General features: G+C 42.6%; 2 protein-coding genes across 3 annotated transcripts; one reads left to right on the top strand and one right to left on the bottom strand.

Annotated features, from left to right (window-relative positions):
* Positions 1-186: 186 nt before the first annotated feature.
* Positions 187-5,679, bottom strand: LOC114848090 (uncharacterized). 2 transcript variants are annotated; one of them, XM_029138275.3, is made up of 6 exons: positions 5,523-5,679; positions 4,646-4,725; positions 2,856-3,206; positions 2,703-2,780; positions 1,869-1,967; positions 187-1,651 (listed from the first exon to the last, which is right to left on the bottom strand). In XM_029138275.3, the coding sequence occupies exons 2-6, from the start codon at positions 4,686-4,688 to the stop codon at positions 1,614-1,616; spliced, it is 609 nt and encodes a 202-aa protein (XP_028994108.1). In that variant the 5' UTR covers positions 4,689-4,725; positions 5,523-5,679; the 3' UTR covers positions 187-1,613. The 2 variants fall into 2 exon arrangements, with proteins under 2 accessions (XP_028994108.1, XP_055363005.1); XM_055507030.1 differs by having other exon boundaries at positions 4,646-4,709; positions 5,523-5,655.
* Positions 5,680-15,841: 10,162 nt separating this feature from the next.
* Positions 15,842-17,803, top strand: LOC129603029 (uncharacterized). Its single transcript, XM_055502507.1, has 4 exons — positions 15,842-17,044; positions 17,168-17,443; positions 17,559-17,714; positions 17,784-17,803. The coding sequence occupies exons 1-4, from the start codon at positions 16,870-16,872 to the stop codon at positions 17,801-17,803; spliced, it is 627 nt and encodes a 208-aa protein (XP_055358482.1). The 5' UTR covers positions 15,842-16,869.
* Positions 17,804-20,826: the final 3,023 nt, after the last annotated feature.

Genomic DNA, 20,826 nt, shown 5'->3' with positions numbered 1-20,826 from the left:
TGGACATAGCCTATATGTACAGTATGTTGCACAGATTAAAAGAAGTAAAGAAGGTCAGTATCTGTATTTCAATTTTGTACATTCAAACAAAGGAAAGCATGGTGATAAGTTGAAGTCCCTTTGTTGTTCTTGAGGAATTTCCTGGCAAATCTAGATCAGGCATTAAACATCACACAGAAACCAATCTAATATCAAATAATATAATTTTGTTCACAGAATACAATGACATCAGTTTCATGACAGTTGAAAGTTCTGATGTCCAAATGATAAGCTTTGCTTTTATTACTTCACATTCCTGGTTTAGGATCCAGATCTCCTAGGCTAGTGGGAGAGTCCATGAAGTGAATCTTGGTAGAGAAATTATGAGAATAATAATGCTAACACATGTACACACACTCACATTAAGTCTAATTACTATTGTCTAATTACTAGCTAAAGTTTAATTATACATGTTATTGCATGGATGAAAATTAACTCTTACAGAAGGAGGAGGAGTTGTACAGACTGATGGCACCAGTAGGAAGGATCTCCGGTGGCGTTCAGTGGAGCACCTAATACTGATCAGCCTCTGGCTGAAGGTGCTCCTCTGTCCAGCCACACTGTGTAGGGGGTGGAGGTGTTGTCTAGGATAGAGAAGAGTTGGACCAGCATCCTCCTCTCAGCTACAGCATGTAGGGGGTCCAGCTCCACCCCCAGAACAGAACCAGCCCTCCTGATCAGTGTGTCCAGTCTGTTACTGTCTGCTACATTCATGCTGCTGCCCCACAGACCACAGCGTAGAACACTGGCCACCACAGACTCATAACATCCTCAGCATGAAGCTGCAGACGTTAAAGGACCTGAGCCTCCTCAGGAAGTACATCCTACGCTGAGCCTTCTTGTACACAGCTGAGGAGTTTTTTTCCAGTCTAGTTTGTCCATGTACACTCTAAGATATTTGTACTTGGTCTCCACCTCCTTATTTTTAATAGTGAGAAGGGTGACAGCACTCACAGATTTCCTAAAGTCTATCACCAGCTCCTTAGTTTTACTGATGTTCAGTTGGAGGTGGTTCTGTCCACACCAGTCCACAAAGCTTCCATCACTCCCTGGTACTCCACCCTGGATACATTCTACGATAGCAGAGTCATCAGAGAACCTCTGGAGATGACAGGACTCTGAGTTGTACCTGAAGTCTGAGGTCCACAGGGTGAAGAGGAATGAAGACAGGACTGTCCCCTGTGGAGCTCCTGCGCTGCAGACCATGGTGTCAGACACACAGTTCTGCAGGCAGATGTACTGAGGGCGGTTGGTGAGGTAGTCCATGATCCATGAGATGGGGGGGGGCTCAACGTGCATGTCCTTCAGTTTAATATGACGGACCCACATGCACAGCTTCAGAGACCAGGAGGTAAGTATCGATCGGTTTAATGCTCTATGCAGTTTCCAAAATCACACAACAGGCAGAGGTCGATACACGGGAAGGCAATTAGCGTAGGTACAGAGGGCAAAGCAAAGCGGCGGTCAGACAGACTGGGTCAAAACAGGTTACTCACTGCGACAGTGCAGGTAGGACAAGGCAAGCGAATAAACGAGGACAGGTGACGGTTGTATACACAGGTTGACTTCATGAATCACAAACGCTGGAAAGAAGAGAAAAGCTCGCAACTACCTGGCAAGAGAGTGCGAGAGAGAGTACGGGTTGGTACATCTGGCATCTGTTTCGGGCATGCCTCCTTGGGGAGGCATTAAAGTTGTGTTGTAATTCTAAGGACTTAAAACTCTTGTAATCCCAAATCCCCTCCTGGATTTATGGGACAAACCTAAAGTGGAACTTTACCAAACCAAGCAGTGACACATTGACATGACAGAACAAATAGAATACTTACTTATTTTCAGGTAGAAAGTCAGAAATAGGATGGATGCGCCTGTTACAACTATTACTTTGATCCAAACATCTCTCTGCTGTAGCTTGTCCAGTTTTGTACCTGGTTCACAACATAAACACATGATGTACTGTAAGTCAGGTCTGTAAGTGATGGGTCTAAATAGCAGGAACATCTAGATCAGGATAATAAATGTAAAAACAAAGTCGGATGACTTTAATTATATTTATTGATCAGACAGACATAAAAGCTCATGTGTATGAAGTGTGATGTGTAATGTAGCATGTTAGCCGACAGGCTATTAACAATGCCATGCTATGTTATGATGGTGCGTGAGTCCATGTGATCATTTATCAGACTACAAAAAACATGTTTGCTTTACGTGAGCACGTTTACTTGATCAATGCAATTAAACAGCCTTAAATGTAATGCAGTTGCAAGCCAGCGAATTCTGTACCGGTCCAGAGCCCGGATGGGGGGCTCCGTCAGGTAGAACATTTGGCATAAAACCTTACTAAAACAAGCGTGCAAAACATTGGCTGTGACGCCCGCTGAATATATGTAGTAGTAGTAGTAGTAGTAGTAGTAGTATATGTAGCGGTTGTTAAACAGTGCTTGGATTTCAGTGTGGGATCGTGATGCTTCCTGCTGATGTTTAAGGCAGTTTTCAATCATTTCAACACCCTAGAATCTCTCATTGATGTCACGGATCCAAAGACTCGGTCTTGGTCTGAGAAATTGTGATCGTTTAGTTTGCACCATACAATAACACAAACCTACACTGCACTGCACTTCTGTTGTGATGCAGATTGGGTTTGTGAGCTTTTCTTTGTTTACCTGCAGTAACTGAGGATGCAGGACTGCCACTAATTTCCTGTTTTCCAGTTTGCGGGGAAACATCCAGGACAAATCGTACTGAGAGAGAAATCTGTGTTAGTATTAAACAAGTATAAAAATGATTTGCAGGTTTTAAATTGTGAGATCACTCACCAATGGTCATTATCTCCCATTTCTTCTTGTTCTCATCATAGTTTGCAGCCAAATCACACCTATACTTCCCAGAGTCATTAGCTGTGACTGTGGACACATGAAGCCTGATTTGTCCTTGTCTCAGAGCATCTTTGTCCAAATGGACCCGTCCTGAAAACTGCTGATGCTGAGAATCTGACAACTCAACGCCTGTTTTCAGTTCATGTATAATCTTAAGGGAATTTGACGCAAAAACACAAATTAGGTTTGCCTGAGACAAGTCTGTTTTCTTCTGACTGTCCCATCTTAAGGTTATGTTGCTCTGCTCTTCTGTCTGGTAGAGGTTTGAAGTCAAGACTGCTCCAAACGTTCCTGTGGAGGAAAGAAAGTCACAACAGATCTGAAGTTAAAGGTTCACAAACATGCTTTTTTTCCCCACACTGACCACACTGCTCATCTCAAAGTGTTTATCTCCAGCCTTGTGGTAGAAAACCCTGTTTTAGGAGTCTGTTGCACATGAAGTTGTTTGACACACCTCTTTGCAGAAGCGCAGGTAGGTAGGTATTGTGTGTTTGTCTGTGCAGGACTGGAGGTGGTTCTGAGTGGTTGAATACTGTAGATGTAGTAAAGTGTGGAACTATGACACAAATCATGCAAATAATGGTATTGGATGAAACATTCAATTTATACATTTATAAATAAGTTTGCTGAAAGTTAAAATAAGTAGCAGGTGCACTTTTAACACACAAGTGTCATGGATCCTCCCTCGGAGTCCTGTTTCCAGTTTTATTTTGACAAATTCCAGTTAAGTTCCTGTTTTTTTATAGTTCTGTGTAGCTTTACGTTTTAGTCATGTGACCGCTCCAGCTGTATTCCATTACTCATCATTTTATTTAAGCACCACCTCCTGCCATAGCCTGTTGCCAGATTGTTGAGCTTAATGCCTACTCTCCTGCGTTCTTGTCCTGTAAGTCTTGCTACAGCTCTCACGGAGCCGGGAGGGGGAACGCGCTCTCACTGAGCGGAGGAACACGGCACCGTGGCCAACGTGCATCCAGCTCAAAGCAGGCATGTCACGCTAATAAAACCCTCAGTCACCCCTCAGGCTCACCTGGCCGCAACCGGCTGACCAGGTCACAGGGAAACAAGAGGGAAGACCCCAAATGCACGACCCACAGAGAATCTAAAGTTTACGTAAGACAGTTCATTAAACACAAAACCACTGCGATGCAGGACTCAGCTCTAACACAAAACGCAAGAACTAAAAATCACTGCAATGCAGCAAAACACTATCACTCACATAAACCTATAACGCTCCGTAACACTACGGGCTAAACCTAAACATGAACACAAGACACTCACAAACTTTGGAGACAGACATCAAAAGAAAGCAAAAGAACTCTTCACTTCAATCATGCTCCTCTCTTTGACTGGTAACGTGGCGTAGCATCCAGCTACAAGCGTGTACACACCAACCATGTGTGACATTAACAGGACAACTTAAATAACACCAGGTGGGTCAACTAATTACATAGACAGGAAATTAAACTCAGGTGATGACACGCACCAAAAATCCAGGAGCGCCTCTAGCGGCGCGGAGGCTGATCGTCACACTGTACTAGTTCTCTGTTTGTACTGTACAGATTGTTCATTTTTGTGAGTTTAGTTTTCTGCGTTTGTCATTGTAATTTTAACAAAAAGTGAAAATTGATACATCAGGTTTATGTTCATGGCGGGTTGGGTCTTTTTGAACTTTTCACAGAAAAATCATGTACTAACTGACAATAAATAATATTTGCAGTCTTACGAACCACAATCAGATGAAATCAGGACGAAGAGAAGTATCCAAACCATCTGGCTGTGATTGTATTATCACTGTGGATGAAAATACCTGCAATAATTACAAATAAACAAAAATAATTTGGACATTACAATTATAAAATTTTATTTTATTGTTTACATTTCAATTAAAAAAATGTTTTAGTTAACTACCATAGTTAAAATACATTACAGAACCTCAGTGATCCTGACATGAAGACAATAGAACATTTTAGTTCTGCATTGTATTTCCTATTACATTATTTTGTGATGAAAACTGTGTTAATAAATGTTTAAATGTGACCAATACAAAGAGATAGCGACCTAATGGTCACAATACAACTTGATGCTTGACCGTCACACTCTAAACAGATTTCCTTATTGTATTGTTCATCTTCTGGGGCTTGAGTCTAGGTGTAAAATAAACAAACACCTACCGGTTTGACAACAAAAGGTTTCACAACAAAACATGAACTCTAGTATACAGTATAACTCAAGTAACAACATGGTTGGTTACATATTTTCATGTTTTATCATGTGATTGTTTTAAATTTAAACACATTGTCACCAACCTAAAAAGTCAACACAATCTATGTATGAATTCCCTATTGCATCTAAAGTAACTAATATGAAGTACTGTATATGTTTGTCATTTGAAACTTATTCAATGTTTACAAGCTATAAAAATGAAACTGTTTCATGTGATCTCCTATTTTTTACTGGTGTAAATAAATCTGTTTTTTTTATATTTTGTTACATTTGTTTCAGATAAAAGAACTTCCTTGTTGCCACTGTGAAACCAGTTCATGAAACAAAACTATCTATTAAAGCAAATAAAAACTAATCTAACAAAACGTTAAAGTTACTTACGTTTTTGTAGATGCCTTGAGTTGCTAGTTTCTCCACTTTATTTTAATAATTGTTTCTTTATTATGACTTTATTGACTGTCACACTGTCTGAACAATGTTCTCACTCCTGCAGCTAAAGCTAAAAATCAAGTGTACATACAGTACTGCAAAGTGAAAGTATACTGTAGTAAAATGCAACAGGTTGCTACTAAAACCTGTAATAGCAGTTCAGTCAGTGCTTATCATCACAAGCACACACAATTGGATTGTGCCACGAAAAAATTCAGCAACAGGACTGAGTGAAGAGCAGGTGATGTTGCTGTCTGTTTCTGTCAGGAGAGACGTGAAGACATTTTACGTTTACATTTTAAGGAAAGCTACAACTATTATTTTATTATTATTATTATTATTATATTATTATTACTTTTATTATTTGCACACTTCTGCCTGGATCGTGCATTTGAGTCCTCAACCGTCTGCTTGTTATTCCCTCATGAGGGTTCTGTTAGGTTTGTCTGTGTTGTGCTGGTGACAACACACTGGTGATACTAGTGAGGTGCAGTAGTGGTGTCAGAATAATGAGCAAGTGCATCGCGTGCAAGCGTCTGCATAAAGTCTGAGGGTGACATGTTACAGTATGTGAATGAATTAGACACATCACTGTCCTGCTGCTCCTCATCTCTGGTTTGCTCCACAATCTCCCACCTGGTTAATTGGTTCTGGTCTGAATGAGACACATGCACTAACTGTTGTTAGTCAGTCTGCAGATTTTTCAGTCATGTGGACAACTTCCTCTTTCATGTCTGAATGTGATAGTTGTATAGATTTGATTATTGTATTGCCCTGATCTTTCTTTGATGGCTTGTGTTTATGCCCCTGTTTAAATTTGGACCTTCTGCCTAGGTTGATTCTGTGTCTGATTCACTCAGGGAATTATGATCTTGCCTAGTTCGCGTATGCCCAGAGTCTGGGCTCTGGGCCAGACTGAGATGGTTGGACATGTGCAGAGGAGGGAGCATGGATATATTGGTAGAAGGATGTTAGAGATGGAGCTGCCAGGGAAGAGGGCGACCAAGGAGGAGATGTATGGATGTGCTGACAGAGGACATGAGGTTGGCTGGTGTGAGAGTAGAAGATGCCAACGATAGAGTGGGATGGAAAAGGATGATTCTCTTTGGTGACCCCTGATGGGAAAAGCCAAAAGAGAAGAAGAATTAATCATGCATTTTGATTTTTTACATACTATTATAATCACAACCTCTAATGTCTGTGTATTTATATGTAATTATATTATGTAACAGAGACACATGCTAATTCAGAGGGAGACTATGAATGCATCGTCAATACAGACCCAGCCACAGTTACAAATGTAAAAATATTACTATATACTTACTGTGTTAAGATGTAACGACAGGTACGTCTGGGCTTTTACTGATGATGTGAGTGAGTCTCTTAATATTCAGATAATTATTACCAGTAGTTAGAAATGTAAATGTAGTTAACTCTAAAATAAACACACTATGGGAAACCTCTGAGATTAATTGGTTTCTACTGACACAAGCAAGTTTAATAAACAGGTATTTTATATTTTTATACAGATGCATGAGGAGAAGTTGATCAACCACAAAAACAGAACCACAAGACAACATCGTTCAACATTCTGAGACTGTTAACAGCATTTACTGTTACTGTTAATACAGCCCATACTATATATTTTTAGTGTTAATATTGTTGTGAGTTTCCAGTGTTGAAGTGTGATTCATCATGTTTATTTAAATATAAGTACCTAAATATAAGTTCCTAATAGTCTATATATAATAAAACATAGTTTAATTCTAGTTATAATAGTTGTTATAAGTTATTATTATTTATTTCTCTATCTTAGTCGTGGTGTTACAAAGCGATGATTAAATACAGACTGAACAATGAACAATTCAAAGCATCTGCTTAAACTTATGTTACTATGGCAACCATAAACATATAACAAAGGAATACAAACATACAGTGATAGACAGTAAAACAGATACAACAGGACATGAGAGAGACAAGGACAACTCTACTCTTACCTGAACGTACAGGACAGAATATAATGGCAGGTAAAAACACATTCTGACTAACAACCGTCATGTGTATAAAACACAAACACACATTCACCTAGAGGCTGAAGCTACTGACCTGAAAACAGTTAAAACAAAGTCCATGTCCATGAGTGACGCCTGCTGGCGAACCGTGGGAGGACAGTCCCCACACGGGGCAGTCGGAGCTGGTTGCGAGCCTTAAGCAGACCACCAGGTGGTCATCAGTCATTACACACCTGTACTTTGACTCAATGATGGTCATGTGAGAGAAAGCTCACTCACACACACTTTGATCTGAAAAGCGCTGTCAGGTTGAAAGCACGTGTTCTAAGACTGTGATGACTGTGATCCAGTCTACCTGAAGTAGCTGTAACCTGCTTTTACACGTGTCCACTGTACTGATCACGTTTATTACATGTTCATCTTTACCCTGCAGCTCCACATTAAAATCATGCAGAAGCTCAGTGAGATCAGTCAAGAATGTTAAATCCAATAGCCATTGATGGTCCTCCACCTTGTTTTATTCTGCAAGTTTCAGAAATTTTTTGATTTCATACAACAACTCTGAGAAGCTCAACAATGGTTGCCTCTACTACCCTCTAACACCCGTGTGCAGCAACAGGTCTGTGTGTTCTGCACCAGTCTCCTCCAAATGAGCACAGAATCGTCTCTGTAGACTCCAGGCCCAAACGGAACACACAAACTTCATGGCGACATCCATCACTTCTTTTAATCTTACCGCACAATGGCTGCTGGTGGAACACACAGTGGTAACTAAGGAAACATTCAGTGTATGCACAATGCAATGAACCCGTTAGCACGGCCCACCACTGCTGGAGCACCGTCTGATAGAGATGAGGTTAAATAGGGGCAGTTCGGTCTAGTGTGTCCTTTCAATGGCAAAATGCTGAGCAGTTCTTCTTTTGCACTTATAAATTTAAACACAGCTGTGCCACATCCACAACATCAGTCAACTCATCAAACTGAAGAGAAGAACATTCACACTGTTCTTCCCTGTTCTTGTATTTCAAGTGTGAGACGTTGGAATGGTGAAGAGAGGAGCGAATCAGAAGGCAATTGACTCATGATGGACTGGAAAGTCTGTGATCGACTGGTTGGGACTGCTGCTTTACATGCTCCCTCCAAACTACTGGAGTTTCTGATCAAAACTACACCCAAGAACCGCCTCTATTTCACTGCCGTATAGTTTTAGGCTCAACCCTTCACCCACTTTGCCCTTTGTGTGGGAGAACTTTGTCAGCTGCTCTCACCCTCCTTTAAATCCATGTCTGGTCACATTCATATGAAAAAAAAACATATAATTACCGATTTTTTGAAAACAAAATGATCAGCTATTTGTGTTTGTATGCTGTTGTATCCATCCAGTCCACATTCCAACGTACACTGTAGAAGGTGGCGGTGGCGGTAATGCACCGACTAGTTGTTTGAACACCACCAGACAAAGAACTAGATAATTTCTAACAAAGTTAGGAATCGAGTCACCGTAGAATCATTATCGTAATGTGATCAGTCGGTCGAAACGTTAACGGTGAGTCTCCAGGTGAGTTTGTAGAAGTTGTGGAAACGATTAAAAGTAAATGGTTCAACCTGCTCAATACTGCTAACACAGTATGATGCAGTAGAAAAGAAGCTAACGTGAACGCTAACGTGTTTCTAGGTTGAAACCTCAAATGATTCAAAGGACGGATCTCACCTTGTGTTTTAGTTAATGTTCAATATTGATGGTGGAGAGTAAACCAGTCCCCAATAGGAGCAGAGGGTGATGAGTAGAGATGGACGATAACGTGTCCAATGTTCTGATAAACAGGCAGCATGACATCAAGAGCAGAAGCTTCTAATGATCAATACAAATGGTGAAGCTACCAAATGAGTTAGTGACTAAGTGGCTTATGGGTATTTATTAGGAAACCAGTCATCAATCAAGAAGTAATTTAAATGCCTATTAATCTACATAAATTGACTCTGTAAAAATAAATAAGTGCTGCACGTTTTACGGAATGTCGTTTTTCCTGTTTAGCTTATACTGTCTAAGCTAATGTCATCTAACACAGCGTTGTATCAGTAATAATCATAGAGTCCATTTGACCTCCTGTGTTTTGCCACCAAAAGGCAAAATGACCAAACTCTAACACAATTAACATTGTTGCTTTAGGTGTGTAATTAATTGAGATCTTGTCATGACTATTAACATTTAGCATAAAATGTCGCTTTCATCCAGGTCTGATAGATGATCCTTTATGTGAACCAGATCACATAAAGGAGTGAGATTTGAATGAACCACATCTGGTGACTCTTTTATTCTAAACTCAGTATCTGAGAAGTGAAGCCTGGAAACATTGTGGTTTCATCATCATAAATAGAACAACTGTGGCTTCTACCTGTTGTTATTCTGGTCAGTTTCCTTCCTGTGACTTTAATCAGTAACATTCACTGTTCAGTTTAGTTTAGGTTTAGAAAACATCTAAATTGTTGCAAGTAAAAAAGGTAAAAGCTGTCGTATTTATGACTTCCTGTCATTTAAAGATTATGACTCCTATGTCACGGTTTGCTGCTTATTATAACTGATGTAGTTTCACACTTGCTGATCTTAATTTAAGTGGACTGAGAATGTACGGAATCTGAGCTGCTTTGTTGCAGGTAAGAGATGAACTCTCATACCTGTACATGGAAGAGGTTTCTTGAATTATGATTAAAAATAATATGTATAAAAAATTTAGAAACTGATGGTAAATATTTAGGTTTAATGTTGTTAAAGATGATTTAATGTGGGTGTAAACAAATACTTGTTAGTGTATGTATTATGCTGTGCTGGTGACAACACAGTGGTGATACTAGTGAGGTGCAGTAGTGGTGTCAGAGTAATGAGCAAGTGCATCGCGTGCAAGCGTCTTCATAAAGTCTGAGAGCGACATGTTACAGGATGTGAATGAATTAGACACCACTGTCCTGCTGCTCCTCATCTCTGGTAATTGGTTCTGGTCTGTATGAGACACATGCACTAACTGTTCTCCAGGTTGCTGATGTTCTACAACTGTGTTTAGTCATGTATGAAACATCCTCTTTTATGTCTGATGTGATAATTGTAGAAATGTGATCATTATATTCATTCTGATATCGCTATTGTATGAAGCTTCATTTAGGAGGCATCACTTCTTTGAAAGACTGATAATGTGTCAAAGTGTCTGCTTTCAGAATGACATCTGTGTTTATGAAGCTCAGTTATATGATGTTCTGGCTAGGTTTACATTTTTAGGTTAAGAAATAATGTATGAAATCATCAGATAATATAGTTTAACTATATCTTACATGACATGTTCCTGTTAGCAACACTGTTGCAATGGAAACCACACGTTTTATGTGTAAAGAGGAAGTGAAGAGTTGATGTATTTAACTTAACTGTTTTATCTCAGCCACAGCAGCTAAAGTTAAAAATTGTCAAACACAACTAAATAAAACCTGCAGCTACGCTCAGTTCAGTGTGTGGTACATTGACGTTTCCTCCATACTTCATGACAACAACACAACATGCAAGGAGACACAAATAACACAGATTATTTCTTATATTATTAATGTTTATTAGGTTCATGTTTGCAATAATTATTTTTTTATTTCTCATTTCATTGAACATTAATGAACATTTGCTAAAGAGACAAACTAACACATTTGTGCAGCAGGAAGCGTAGACTTGTTGTGGTCAGAGCTGTTTGAGTAAATAGGAAGGAAGAACAGAGCAGCTCTGAATCAGGTGATGATCTGTAGCTTGTGTCTTAGTGTGTGCTGTCATTCCTCTACAGCGACAGTGTCTGTGTGTGAAGATGGAGCTGACTTTGCTCTGTGTACTGTCATTATTCTGTGAGTACGTCAGCAGCTCTGACTTTATTTAACATGGTGGTTTTTATACACATGGGATGTGACCCAGCTTCATTCACAGTAAAACTGGGATGTTCTTCACAGTTTACTGTTAGTGTGGCTCAGATTTAGGAGGAAATAATACAACAGTTTTTAAACAACAGTAACTGAGTCTGATTGTCACGATCACGCGGGGAAGGACCTAAATGCACAGTGCAGACAGGACGTGATGAGGGTCAGTACACAGGTTAGCAATACTTCCAGCGACAGCACAGACAAGGAGTAGGCAAGACGAGGTCAAATGCGAATCAAGACTACATGGCTGGACTTACACGGTGAGAACGCTGGAGAGTTGAACAGGTAGGTGATCAAGCAATCTGGCGAACAAGAGTGGTGAGTATAGGTGCTTAAATGCCGGAGAGTGATTGCTGATCGAAAACAGCAGGTGATCACGTGACTGTAAAGCAAAGGTGATCTTAACTGGAACTTGGCCAAATAAAACAAGAAAACCAAAAACAAGCAAGATAATGGTGACAAAAATGCTGATGCAGGACACTGATAAAACACCACCTGGATGATAAATGTCTTTATTAGTGTTTATGTCTGATCATGATTTCATCTCCTTTTCAGTGCTAAATACGAACGTCTACGGAAATGATGCTAGTGAGTAATTGTCCTTCTTTTCTTCCTAGATAAATCTTTTTGTGTGTATTTCATGTGTAACCACCAGAGACCAGGTTACTGCACAGATGTTTAAATTATAACATGACAGAGTCTCATGTTGGTGTTCTTTTCCTGAATCTATTTGACCGTGTTCACATTACAAACTGCTGCAGATGTGAAGGATGTGACAAACAAATAAGCTTCAGGTGAATTAAACAGTTCACTAAATGTGACCAAACAAGAGTTTAATCAATAGTTATTTAAAGTAAAGTAATTATGCTCGAATAGAGTTTTAATGTGATGGTTGGACATTGTTGTTCAGACATTCCATCTGAAAACTTTAAGTTTTAAATCTAAATGATAAATGTAGGTGACAAATCAACAACATGAAAACATGTCATGAAGTGATTTTTAATTCATATTGTGCAAATGTGTCCTTTTCTTGTTTACCAATCATTTAGTTGTTTTTCTGTCCAGTTTCTTTTAGACGCTTGTCTTCACAGAGTCAGTCTCCTGTGCAGCGTTCACATTAGATGTTACTGTAGCTCCGTGTAAAGTAATGGTTCTGACTGTGTCTGGCTGCAGCAGGAACTACTTTATTTCCTCTTACTTCTGCTTAATCGCTTCACACGTTTCTACAGATTGACAGGATTTATTAGTGATACGCAGCAACAACAATTGAAAAAACAACAGAAGACCTGTATTTAACTTATAAACATGAAGCGAAGCTAAGACCCAACACATATTAGGTTTTTTGTTGAAATAAAAAGAGATGTCAACATACAAACAAACTAATCAAACTAAAAGCTTCTCTTACTCTAGTTGTTCTTACTGTGTGTTTGTCATCAACAGTTTCCTATAGAGTCTCTGTGACCAAACAACCCAGCTGGACTCAGACGTTCAGTGGTGAGAGCATCACTCTCACATGTGAGATCCATGGAGGTGGAGACGCTCAGTGGGAGTATGAATGGAGCACACACAGCTCAAACCAACCTGCTGATAAAAATGGTAAAGTGTTGATGATCAGCAGAGCTGATGTGTCTCACAGTGGAGACTACTACTGCATAGGCAGAAGAAACCATGAGTTCACACAGTGGAGTGATGTCATCACACTGACAGTAACATGTAAGTTGAGTTTTCATCCGTCCGTCCGTCCGTCCGTCCATCCATCCATCCATTTTCTACTGCTTTATCCGGGGCCGGGTCGTGGGGGCAGCAGTCTGAGCAGAGTTCCAGACTTCCCTCTCCCCTGACACTTCCTCCAGCTCTCCTGGTGGAACCCCAAGGCGTTCCCAGGCCAGCCGAGGGACGTAGTCTCTCCAGCGTGTCCTGGGTCTTCCTCGGGGCCTCTTACCGGTGGGACATGTGCGCAACAGTTCCCCAGGGAGGCGTCCGAACCAGATGCTCGAGCCTCAACTGGCTCCTCTTGATGTGGAGGAGAAGCGACTCTACTCCGAGCTCCTCCCGGGTGACAGAGCTCCTCACCCTATCTCTAAGGGAGCGCCCAGCCACCCTGCGGAGGAAGCTCATTTCAGTCGCTTGTATCCGTGACCTTGCCCTTTCGGTCATGACCCAAAGCTCATGACCATAGGTGAGGGTAGGAACGTAGATTGACCGGTAAATTGAGAGCTTTGCCTTTCGGCTCAACTCCCTCTTCACCACGACGGACCAATACACCAACCGCATTACTGCAGCCGCCGCACCGATCCGTCTGTCAAACTCATGCTCCTTCCTTCCCTCACTCGTGAACAAGACCCCAAGATACTTAAACTCCTCTCTTTGGGGAAGGAACTCTTCTCCAACCTGGAGGGAGCAAACCACCTTTTTCCGGTCGAGAACCATGGCCTCAGATTTGGAGGAACTGATTCTCATCCCAGCCGCTTCACACGCTGCAAACCACACCAGCGCACGCTGGAGGTCCTGGCCTGATGAAGCCAACAGGACAACATCATCTGCAAAAAGCAGAGATGCTATCCTGTGGTCCCCAAACCAGACCCCCTCCGGCCCCTGGCTGCGCCTAGAAATTCTGTCCATAAAAATAATGAACAGAACCGGTGACAAAGGGCAGCCCTGCCGAAGTCCAACATACACCGGGAACAGGTCTGACTTATTGCTGGCAATGCGAACCAAGCTCCTGCCCCGGTTGTACAGAGACGGAACAGCCCTTAGCAAAGTGCCCTGGTCTCCATACTCCCGGAGCACCCCTCACAGGATGTCACGAGGGACGCGGTCGAATGCCTTCTCCAGATCCACAAAGCACATGTAGACTGGTTGGGCAAACTCCCACAAACCCTCAAGCACTCTGCTGAGGGTATAAAGCTGGTCCAGCGTTCCACGGCCAGGCCGAAAACCACATTGTTCCTCCTGTATCCGAGGTTCGACTATCGGCCGAATTCTCCTCTCCAGTACCCTGGCATAGACTTTCCCAGGGAGGCTAAGAAGTGTGATCCCCCTATAGTTGGAACACACTCTCCTGTCCCCCTTTTTGTAAAGAGGGACAACCACCCCGGTTGTCCAGTCCAGAGGAACTGTCCCCCTCCTCCACGCGATGTTGCAGAGGCGTGTCACCCAAGACAGCCCCACAACATCCAGAGACTTGAGGTACTCAGGACGGATCTCATCCACCCCCGTTGCTCTGCCACCGAGGAGCTTACTAACTACCTCGGTGACCTCAGCCTGGGTGATGGGCGAGTCCGCCTCTGAGTCCCCTGCCTCTGCTTCCTCAGCAGAAGGCATGTCGGAGCGGTTGAGGAGATCCTCAAAGTACTTCTTCCACTGTCCGATAACATCCCCAGTTGAGGTCAACAGCTCCCCACCTCCACTGAAAACAGAGTTGGTAAAGAACTGCTTCCCCCTCCTGAGGCGCTAAACAGTTTGCCAGAATCTCTTTGAGGCCGAGCGATAGTCCTCCTCCATGGCCTCCCCGAACTCCTCCCAAGCCCGAGTTTTTGCCTCCGCAACGGCAAGGGCTGCAGCACACTTGGCCTGCCGGTACCCATCAGCTGCCTCAGGAGTTCCACAGGTCAACCATACCTGGTAGGACTCCTTCTTCAGCTTGATGGCGTCCCTTACCTCCGGTGTCCACCACCGGGTTCGGGGATTACCACCACGACAGGCACCGGAGACCCTGCGTCCACAGCTCCGAACTGCCGCGTTGACGATGGAGACATGGTCCACTCGGACTCTATGTCTCCTGCCTCCCTCGGAATCTGGTCGAAGCTCTCCCGGAGGTGTGAGTTAAAGGTCCGTCTGACAGAGGGTTCAGCCAGGCGTTCCCAACAAACCCTCACAATACGTTTGGGCCTGCCAAGTCGTTCCAGCCTCCTTCTCTGCCAGCGGATCCTACTCACCACCAGGTGGTGATCAGTTGACAGCTCAGCCCCTCTCTTCACCCGAGTGTCCAAAACATATGGCCGAAGGTCAGGTGAAACGACTACAAAGTCTATCATCGACCTCCGGCCTAGGGTGTCCTGGTGCCATGTGCACCGATGGAGACCCTTATGTTCGAACATGGTGTTTGTTATGGCCAAACTGTGCCTAGCACAGAAGTCCAATAACATAACACCATTCGGGTTCAGATCAGGGAGGCCGTTCCTCCCAATCACGCCTCTCCAGGTATCACTGTCGTTACCTACGTGGGCATTGAAATCTCCCAGAAGAACGATGGGGTCCCCAGTTGGAGCGTTTTCCAACACTCCCTCCAGGGACCCCAAGAAGGCCGGGTACTCCACACTGCCATTTGGCCCGTAAGCACATATGACGGTGAGTGACCTATCCCCCACCCGAAGGCGCAGGGAAGAGACCCTCTCGTCCACCGGGGAAAACTCCAACACATGGCGACTAAGCTGGGGAGCTATGAGCAAGCCCACACCAGCCCGCCGCCTCTCACCGCAGGCAACTCCAGAGTAGAAAAGGGTCCAGCCCCTCTCAAGGAGTTGGGTTCCAGAGCCCAGGCTGTGTGTGGAGGTGAGCCCGACTATTTCTAGACCGTTCTGCTTGACCTCCTGCACAAGCTCAGGCTCCTTTCCCCCCAGTGACGTGACATTCCATGTCCCAATAGCCAGATTGGTTTTCCAGGGATTGGGTCGCCTAGGCTCCCGCCTTCGACTGCTGCCTAATCCACTCTGCACCGGCCCCCTAAGGTTCCTCCTGCGGATGGTGGGTCCACTTGAGGACGGCCCCACGTCGCCCCGTGGGAATAGGCCCGGCCACCAGGCGCTCGCATACGAGCCCCAACCCCGGGCCTGGCTCCAGGGTGGGGCCTCGGTTGCGCCATACCGGGCGACGTCTCTGGCCTTGGTGGTTTGCCTTTCATAGGGGGGTTGTGAACCGCTCTTAGTCTGGCCCGTCGCCCAGGACCTGTTTGCCTTGGGAGACCCTACCAGGGGCATTTAGCCCCCGACAACATAGCACCCGGGGTCATTCGGGCACACAAACTCCTCCACCACGGTAAAGCGGCGGTTCAGGGAGGAGAGGCGGCGGTTCAGGGAGGAGTATAAAATATAAAATAATAGTATTAAATATAATAAAAATAATAAATAAAATAAGACCCAACATTAGGATAATGAGCAACATGAATCCAACAACATCACAATCACAGTGTTTTCACTCAGAACGTCTTTCTCCATCAGATAAAGCCCAGTGTGTCCTCACAGCGTCTCCATCTTGGCTGAGTCCTGGAGCCTCAGTAGCTCTGAGCTGTGAGGTTGAGCCTCCATCTGCAGGATGGAGGTTCTACTGGTACCAGACTGTTCCTGATGGCTCACACAGCTCCTACAGATATGAGCTGCTACCTGTTAGTGAGCATGGGACTGAACAGGGCTCCTACATGCTTGATGGACACACACACAGCAGGATATGTGTGTAGAGCTGCAAGAGGAGAACCAGTGTATTACACTGACTACAGCAAAGCAGCATTCGTCTGGTCTGGAGGTCAGTTTGTTTGGACTCTTGCTTCTCTCTCTACCAATGTTTGCTGAAAGGAACCGTGTGGATTTGTTCCTTAAAGTTCCACTGTTGATTGTTCTATGTGTTATTAAATGTGTTGTTGTTCAGATGTTGATCCGTCAGCGTCTCTCACAGTGAGTCCTGACACAGTTCAACACTTCACCCGTGACTCTGTGTCACTGAGCTGTGAGGGAAACTCTACTGAGTGGAGAGTCAGGAGGTTTCCTGAAGGAGGCTTCCTGTCATCCTGCTCCAACTGGACAACATCTGGATCCAGATGTGACATCAACACATCACAGTCTGGTTCTGCAGTGTTCTGGTGTGAGTCTGGATCAGGACACTTCAGTAACTCAGTCAACATCACTGTTCATGTTGAGTTTGACTGTTTTCGTTCATTTAAAGCATTTGTAACATCTTACTGTATTATGTGGTTTAATATTATATCTGATAATAGTTGTCTTCTTCTGCTCTACTGAATCTTCCTGTGACTGTCGTCCAGATGCAGGTTTGATCCTGATGAGTCCTGTCCGTCCTGTGACTGAGGGACTCTCTGTGAGTCTGAGCTGTAAGTTGAAGACAGGACAAAAAGCTTCCAGTGTGTTTTTCTATCACAATGAGCAACTGATCCAAAACGACAGCAGAGTAGAGCTGAACATCTCTGTGTCACGATCTGGGTTTTGTTTCTCGTTATTTCCTGTTTTATTTTGTAATACTTCCTGTTCAGTTGTCACGTCCCGGTTTTAGAGCCGCCTTTATGTTAAAAGGACTTCCGGCTACGTCACATCACAGCTGTTCCCTGTTAGTACCGGCCCGCATTATCCACACCTGCACTTCATCTGCTATTAGTTCACTTTGTACTTAACCACCACCTTTGTCCTCAGTTCTCGGCCAGATCGTTGTTTGTATGTTACCGTTGTTCCAGTTCATTGACTCTGAGCCTGCCTTATCCCTGCCTGCCACGTCTGTCTGGATTATCTACTGTTACCTGTGTATGACCCCGGACCGTTGTGACCTGAGTTTTTGGATTGAATATCAGTCTGGCCGCATCTCCTTGTCTATCGTCTCATCGCTGTGCAGAGTCTCCACAGAGCTGGATGGCAGTGAACGGTGAGGCTGAAATAACACGCTTGGATATTTGTTTAATCAGTTTCTGTCTAAGGAAGAATATACTATAATCATACATTGCACAATGTATGTTACACTACATGGGTTTATTCTTTGGACATATTTCATATACTTGTGCATTTATTCAATATTTATTATTCATCAAAGCTTCGAAGTCAAGCAATGTAAACGTTCCTGTGATGTTGGTTGTTGGACTGGTTTGTGGAGTCGGTCTGCTTCTTCTTCTTCTGCTCCTTTCATGTCGTTTCAGACGGTCCAAGGGTGAGATGATCTTCTTTTCTTACTGGAATAACTGTAGCAGGGTTTGAGTTAACAACAGTGTAATCTTTTTTTTGTTTTACTTACAGGTTCATGTTACATCAGGTCAGGTCACTGTCTCCTCATCCTAATTTACCAGCAGGCCTCTAAACCTCTGTATTAACTGTGTATTTCTCTTCAGGCCAACTCAGTCAGGAACAGTATGGACCTCCAACACCACTCCCAGTGTCAGCCAGAATCAAAACCAACGTAATGACTGTTCTTATCATTTAGACTGATGATGATGCTGGAACCTGTTCTTTAAAGGAATTTGCTCTTTAGCCATTTGACTAAATAGAAGCCATGTGAAGTTTATCAGTTTTAATTACACAAACTTTTCTATAGGAGGAATCTATTATTCTATCTAGTATAAATATTGTTCCACAGTTTGGTTCCTAAGCCACTGTTAGCTTAGGAAGCTTAGTTTACAAATGTGTTAATGCATTAAGTAGTTGATCCTACTGTGTTGTTTTTTTGTAGCTGAGGCTCGTATCTATGAATCTGTGAATGACTCTGAAAACACTGGAAAAGGTACAGTAACATCAACATTATATGGCTTTTACTCTGATTCATGGAAGCTAAAGTCAAAGCTAAACTCCATGTGATTAATAATAAATCATGTACTGTATGTTTCAGATGTTTCAGATGTCACATATTCTGTCATTGAACTGAAATCCTTTGAACAGAACAGTGAGTATTGAAGATACGACCTGCAGGTAGAGCCGAGCTTCAAGCTGCTGGAATGTGTCATCATGTGATGCAGTAAACTATTACATTAGCACCAGGTCTTAATTTAGGTGTTAATATTTATAAACCCATGACCAATAATACTTATATGTTCTCACATCTACATCTGTCTTTGACAATAAAGTTACATGTTTTTGTATTTATTGAGGCAAGATGTTTCTTTTGTTTCAGACGATTCTCTGCTCTACGTCCAGGTCAAACACAAGGACAAGAGAAAGAGGGTCAAAGGTCAGTACAGCCTGCATCCACCCCAACACTGAGTCATTCATGTTCAGCTGTTTTTAATTATTGTTGTAGTTATTGTAATTAATACACAGGTTTACCTTTACCTACTGTACTTTTTATTAATTTATGTTATTCAAAGAAACATGAATTAAATCCAGTTACAGTCGTTCAGTATATGATCATGCGTCATTATCACATTATAACAAACCAACTGAATCACTTCTCTGTTGACAGGAAAACCTTCTGCTGCAGCCACTGATGAACCTGTTTATTTTCAGGTCAAACCTGGAACATCTTTTAGCACCGATGCAGCCATGTAGCTTAGTGCGACCACTTATTCTGCAGATGTGATTCATCAGTAGAACTTAGTAAAGTAGTTAAATAAAAACTTTAGCTCTCTGAGTCCATGTTGTTGTTTTCCTTTAATTTTTTTAAAATAAAACTAAATGTTTTGCAGAGTAATTTATAAACAATAACAAACATAAACAAGCTAATTAATGCACAACGTTGAGCTTCACAGAAGTGATTCTGCAGCTTTAATGTAACAATCATTGATTTAGTTTCATTTTTACTGTGAGCAGTAAGTTTACTGTAAAATCTGGTGTCTCACAGCTGGAGGATCTCAGTGGAGCAGCAACAGACAATCTGATTTACTTATTGTCTGGATGTGAAATTAAAAGTCTGAAGATCTATAAAGTTGTGTATGTACAGTACAGGTTACTATGACAACAGTTCTTCCCTCATTATTTTTCCCTTACTGCTCAGTTTTAATGTGGAGCTTCTGCTTTGAGCTGATTACATAATCCACTTCCTTTTGTCCTTGGTGGTGGTTAGAGCCACAAACAAGGACAGTTACATTAAGAAGCTAACTTCAACTATTACTGTTTGATTACTTTACCTTTAGAACATGTTAATGAGTCTGTGCATGATGTCATCAGCATTTCATCTGAACTGTGAATATCTCTGCATACAGAAGCAGTGAACAGTGACTTTGGTTTGTGGTTTAGTCCATCAACTATAGTCTGAGGTACTGAGACAGAGCTGCACAGGTTCAGCTTCATTAGGATCATGTGTATTTAGTTAGTTTAATGTTGGTTGTTACATTATGTAAATCACTGTGTGTGGTTTATGATGCATTGGAGGAATTTTACCCTTAGTCTTCACCAGCTTTAGTTCAGTCTGGCTGAACATTAACACGGTCTTGTCTGTTTTTGCTGTGTGTGTCATGTTTCACGCCATGTCTTGTTGTCACGCCACGTCCTGTTTTATTTTGTTAACTTCCTGTTTCAGTCAGCTGTCACTTACCGGTTCCCAGTATCCACACCTGTCAGTAATTAAGTAATCACCTACAAGTATATAGCATCCACCTCGCA

This window comes from Betta splendens, chromosome 2, assembly GCF_900634795.4.
Source record: "Betta splendens chromosome 2, fBetSpl5.4, whole genome shotgun sequence".
Classification (NCBI taxonomy): Eukaryota; Metazoa; Chordata; class Actinopteri; order Anabantiformes; family Osphronemidae; genus Betta; species Betta splendens.
This window is presented reverse-complemented; position numbering and strand designations above follow the sequence as displayed.

Bases quoted from the DNA above. Each gene is read 5' to 3' on its own strand.
- LOC114848090 (XM_029138275.3), bottom strand. From the start codon at position 4,688: ATGGTTTGGATACTTCTCTTCGTCCTGATTTCATCTGATTGTG. The intron at 3,207-4,645 runs GTTCGTAAGACT...TTTCCTCCACAG, and splicing joins CCTGATTTCATCTGATTGTG to GAACGTTTGGAGCAGTCTTG. The intron at 1,652-1,868 runs GTAAGTATTCTA...CTCTCTTGCCAG, and splicing joins GACTTTCTACCTGAAAATAA to GTAGTTGCGAGCTTTTCTCT.
- LOC129603029 (XM_055502507.1), top strand. From the start codon at position 16,870: ATGGCTCACACAGCTCCTACAGATATGAGCTGCTACCTGTTAGTGAGC. The intron at 17,444-17,558 runs GTTTTCGTTCAT...ACTGTCGTCCAG, and splicing joins TGTTCATGTTGAGTTTGACT to ATGCAGGTTTGATCCTGATG. The intron at 17,715-17,783 runs TCTCTGTGTCAC...CTTCCTGTTCAG, and splicing joins CAGCAGAGTAGAGCTGAACA to TTGTCACGTCCCGGTTTTAG.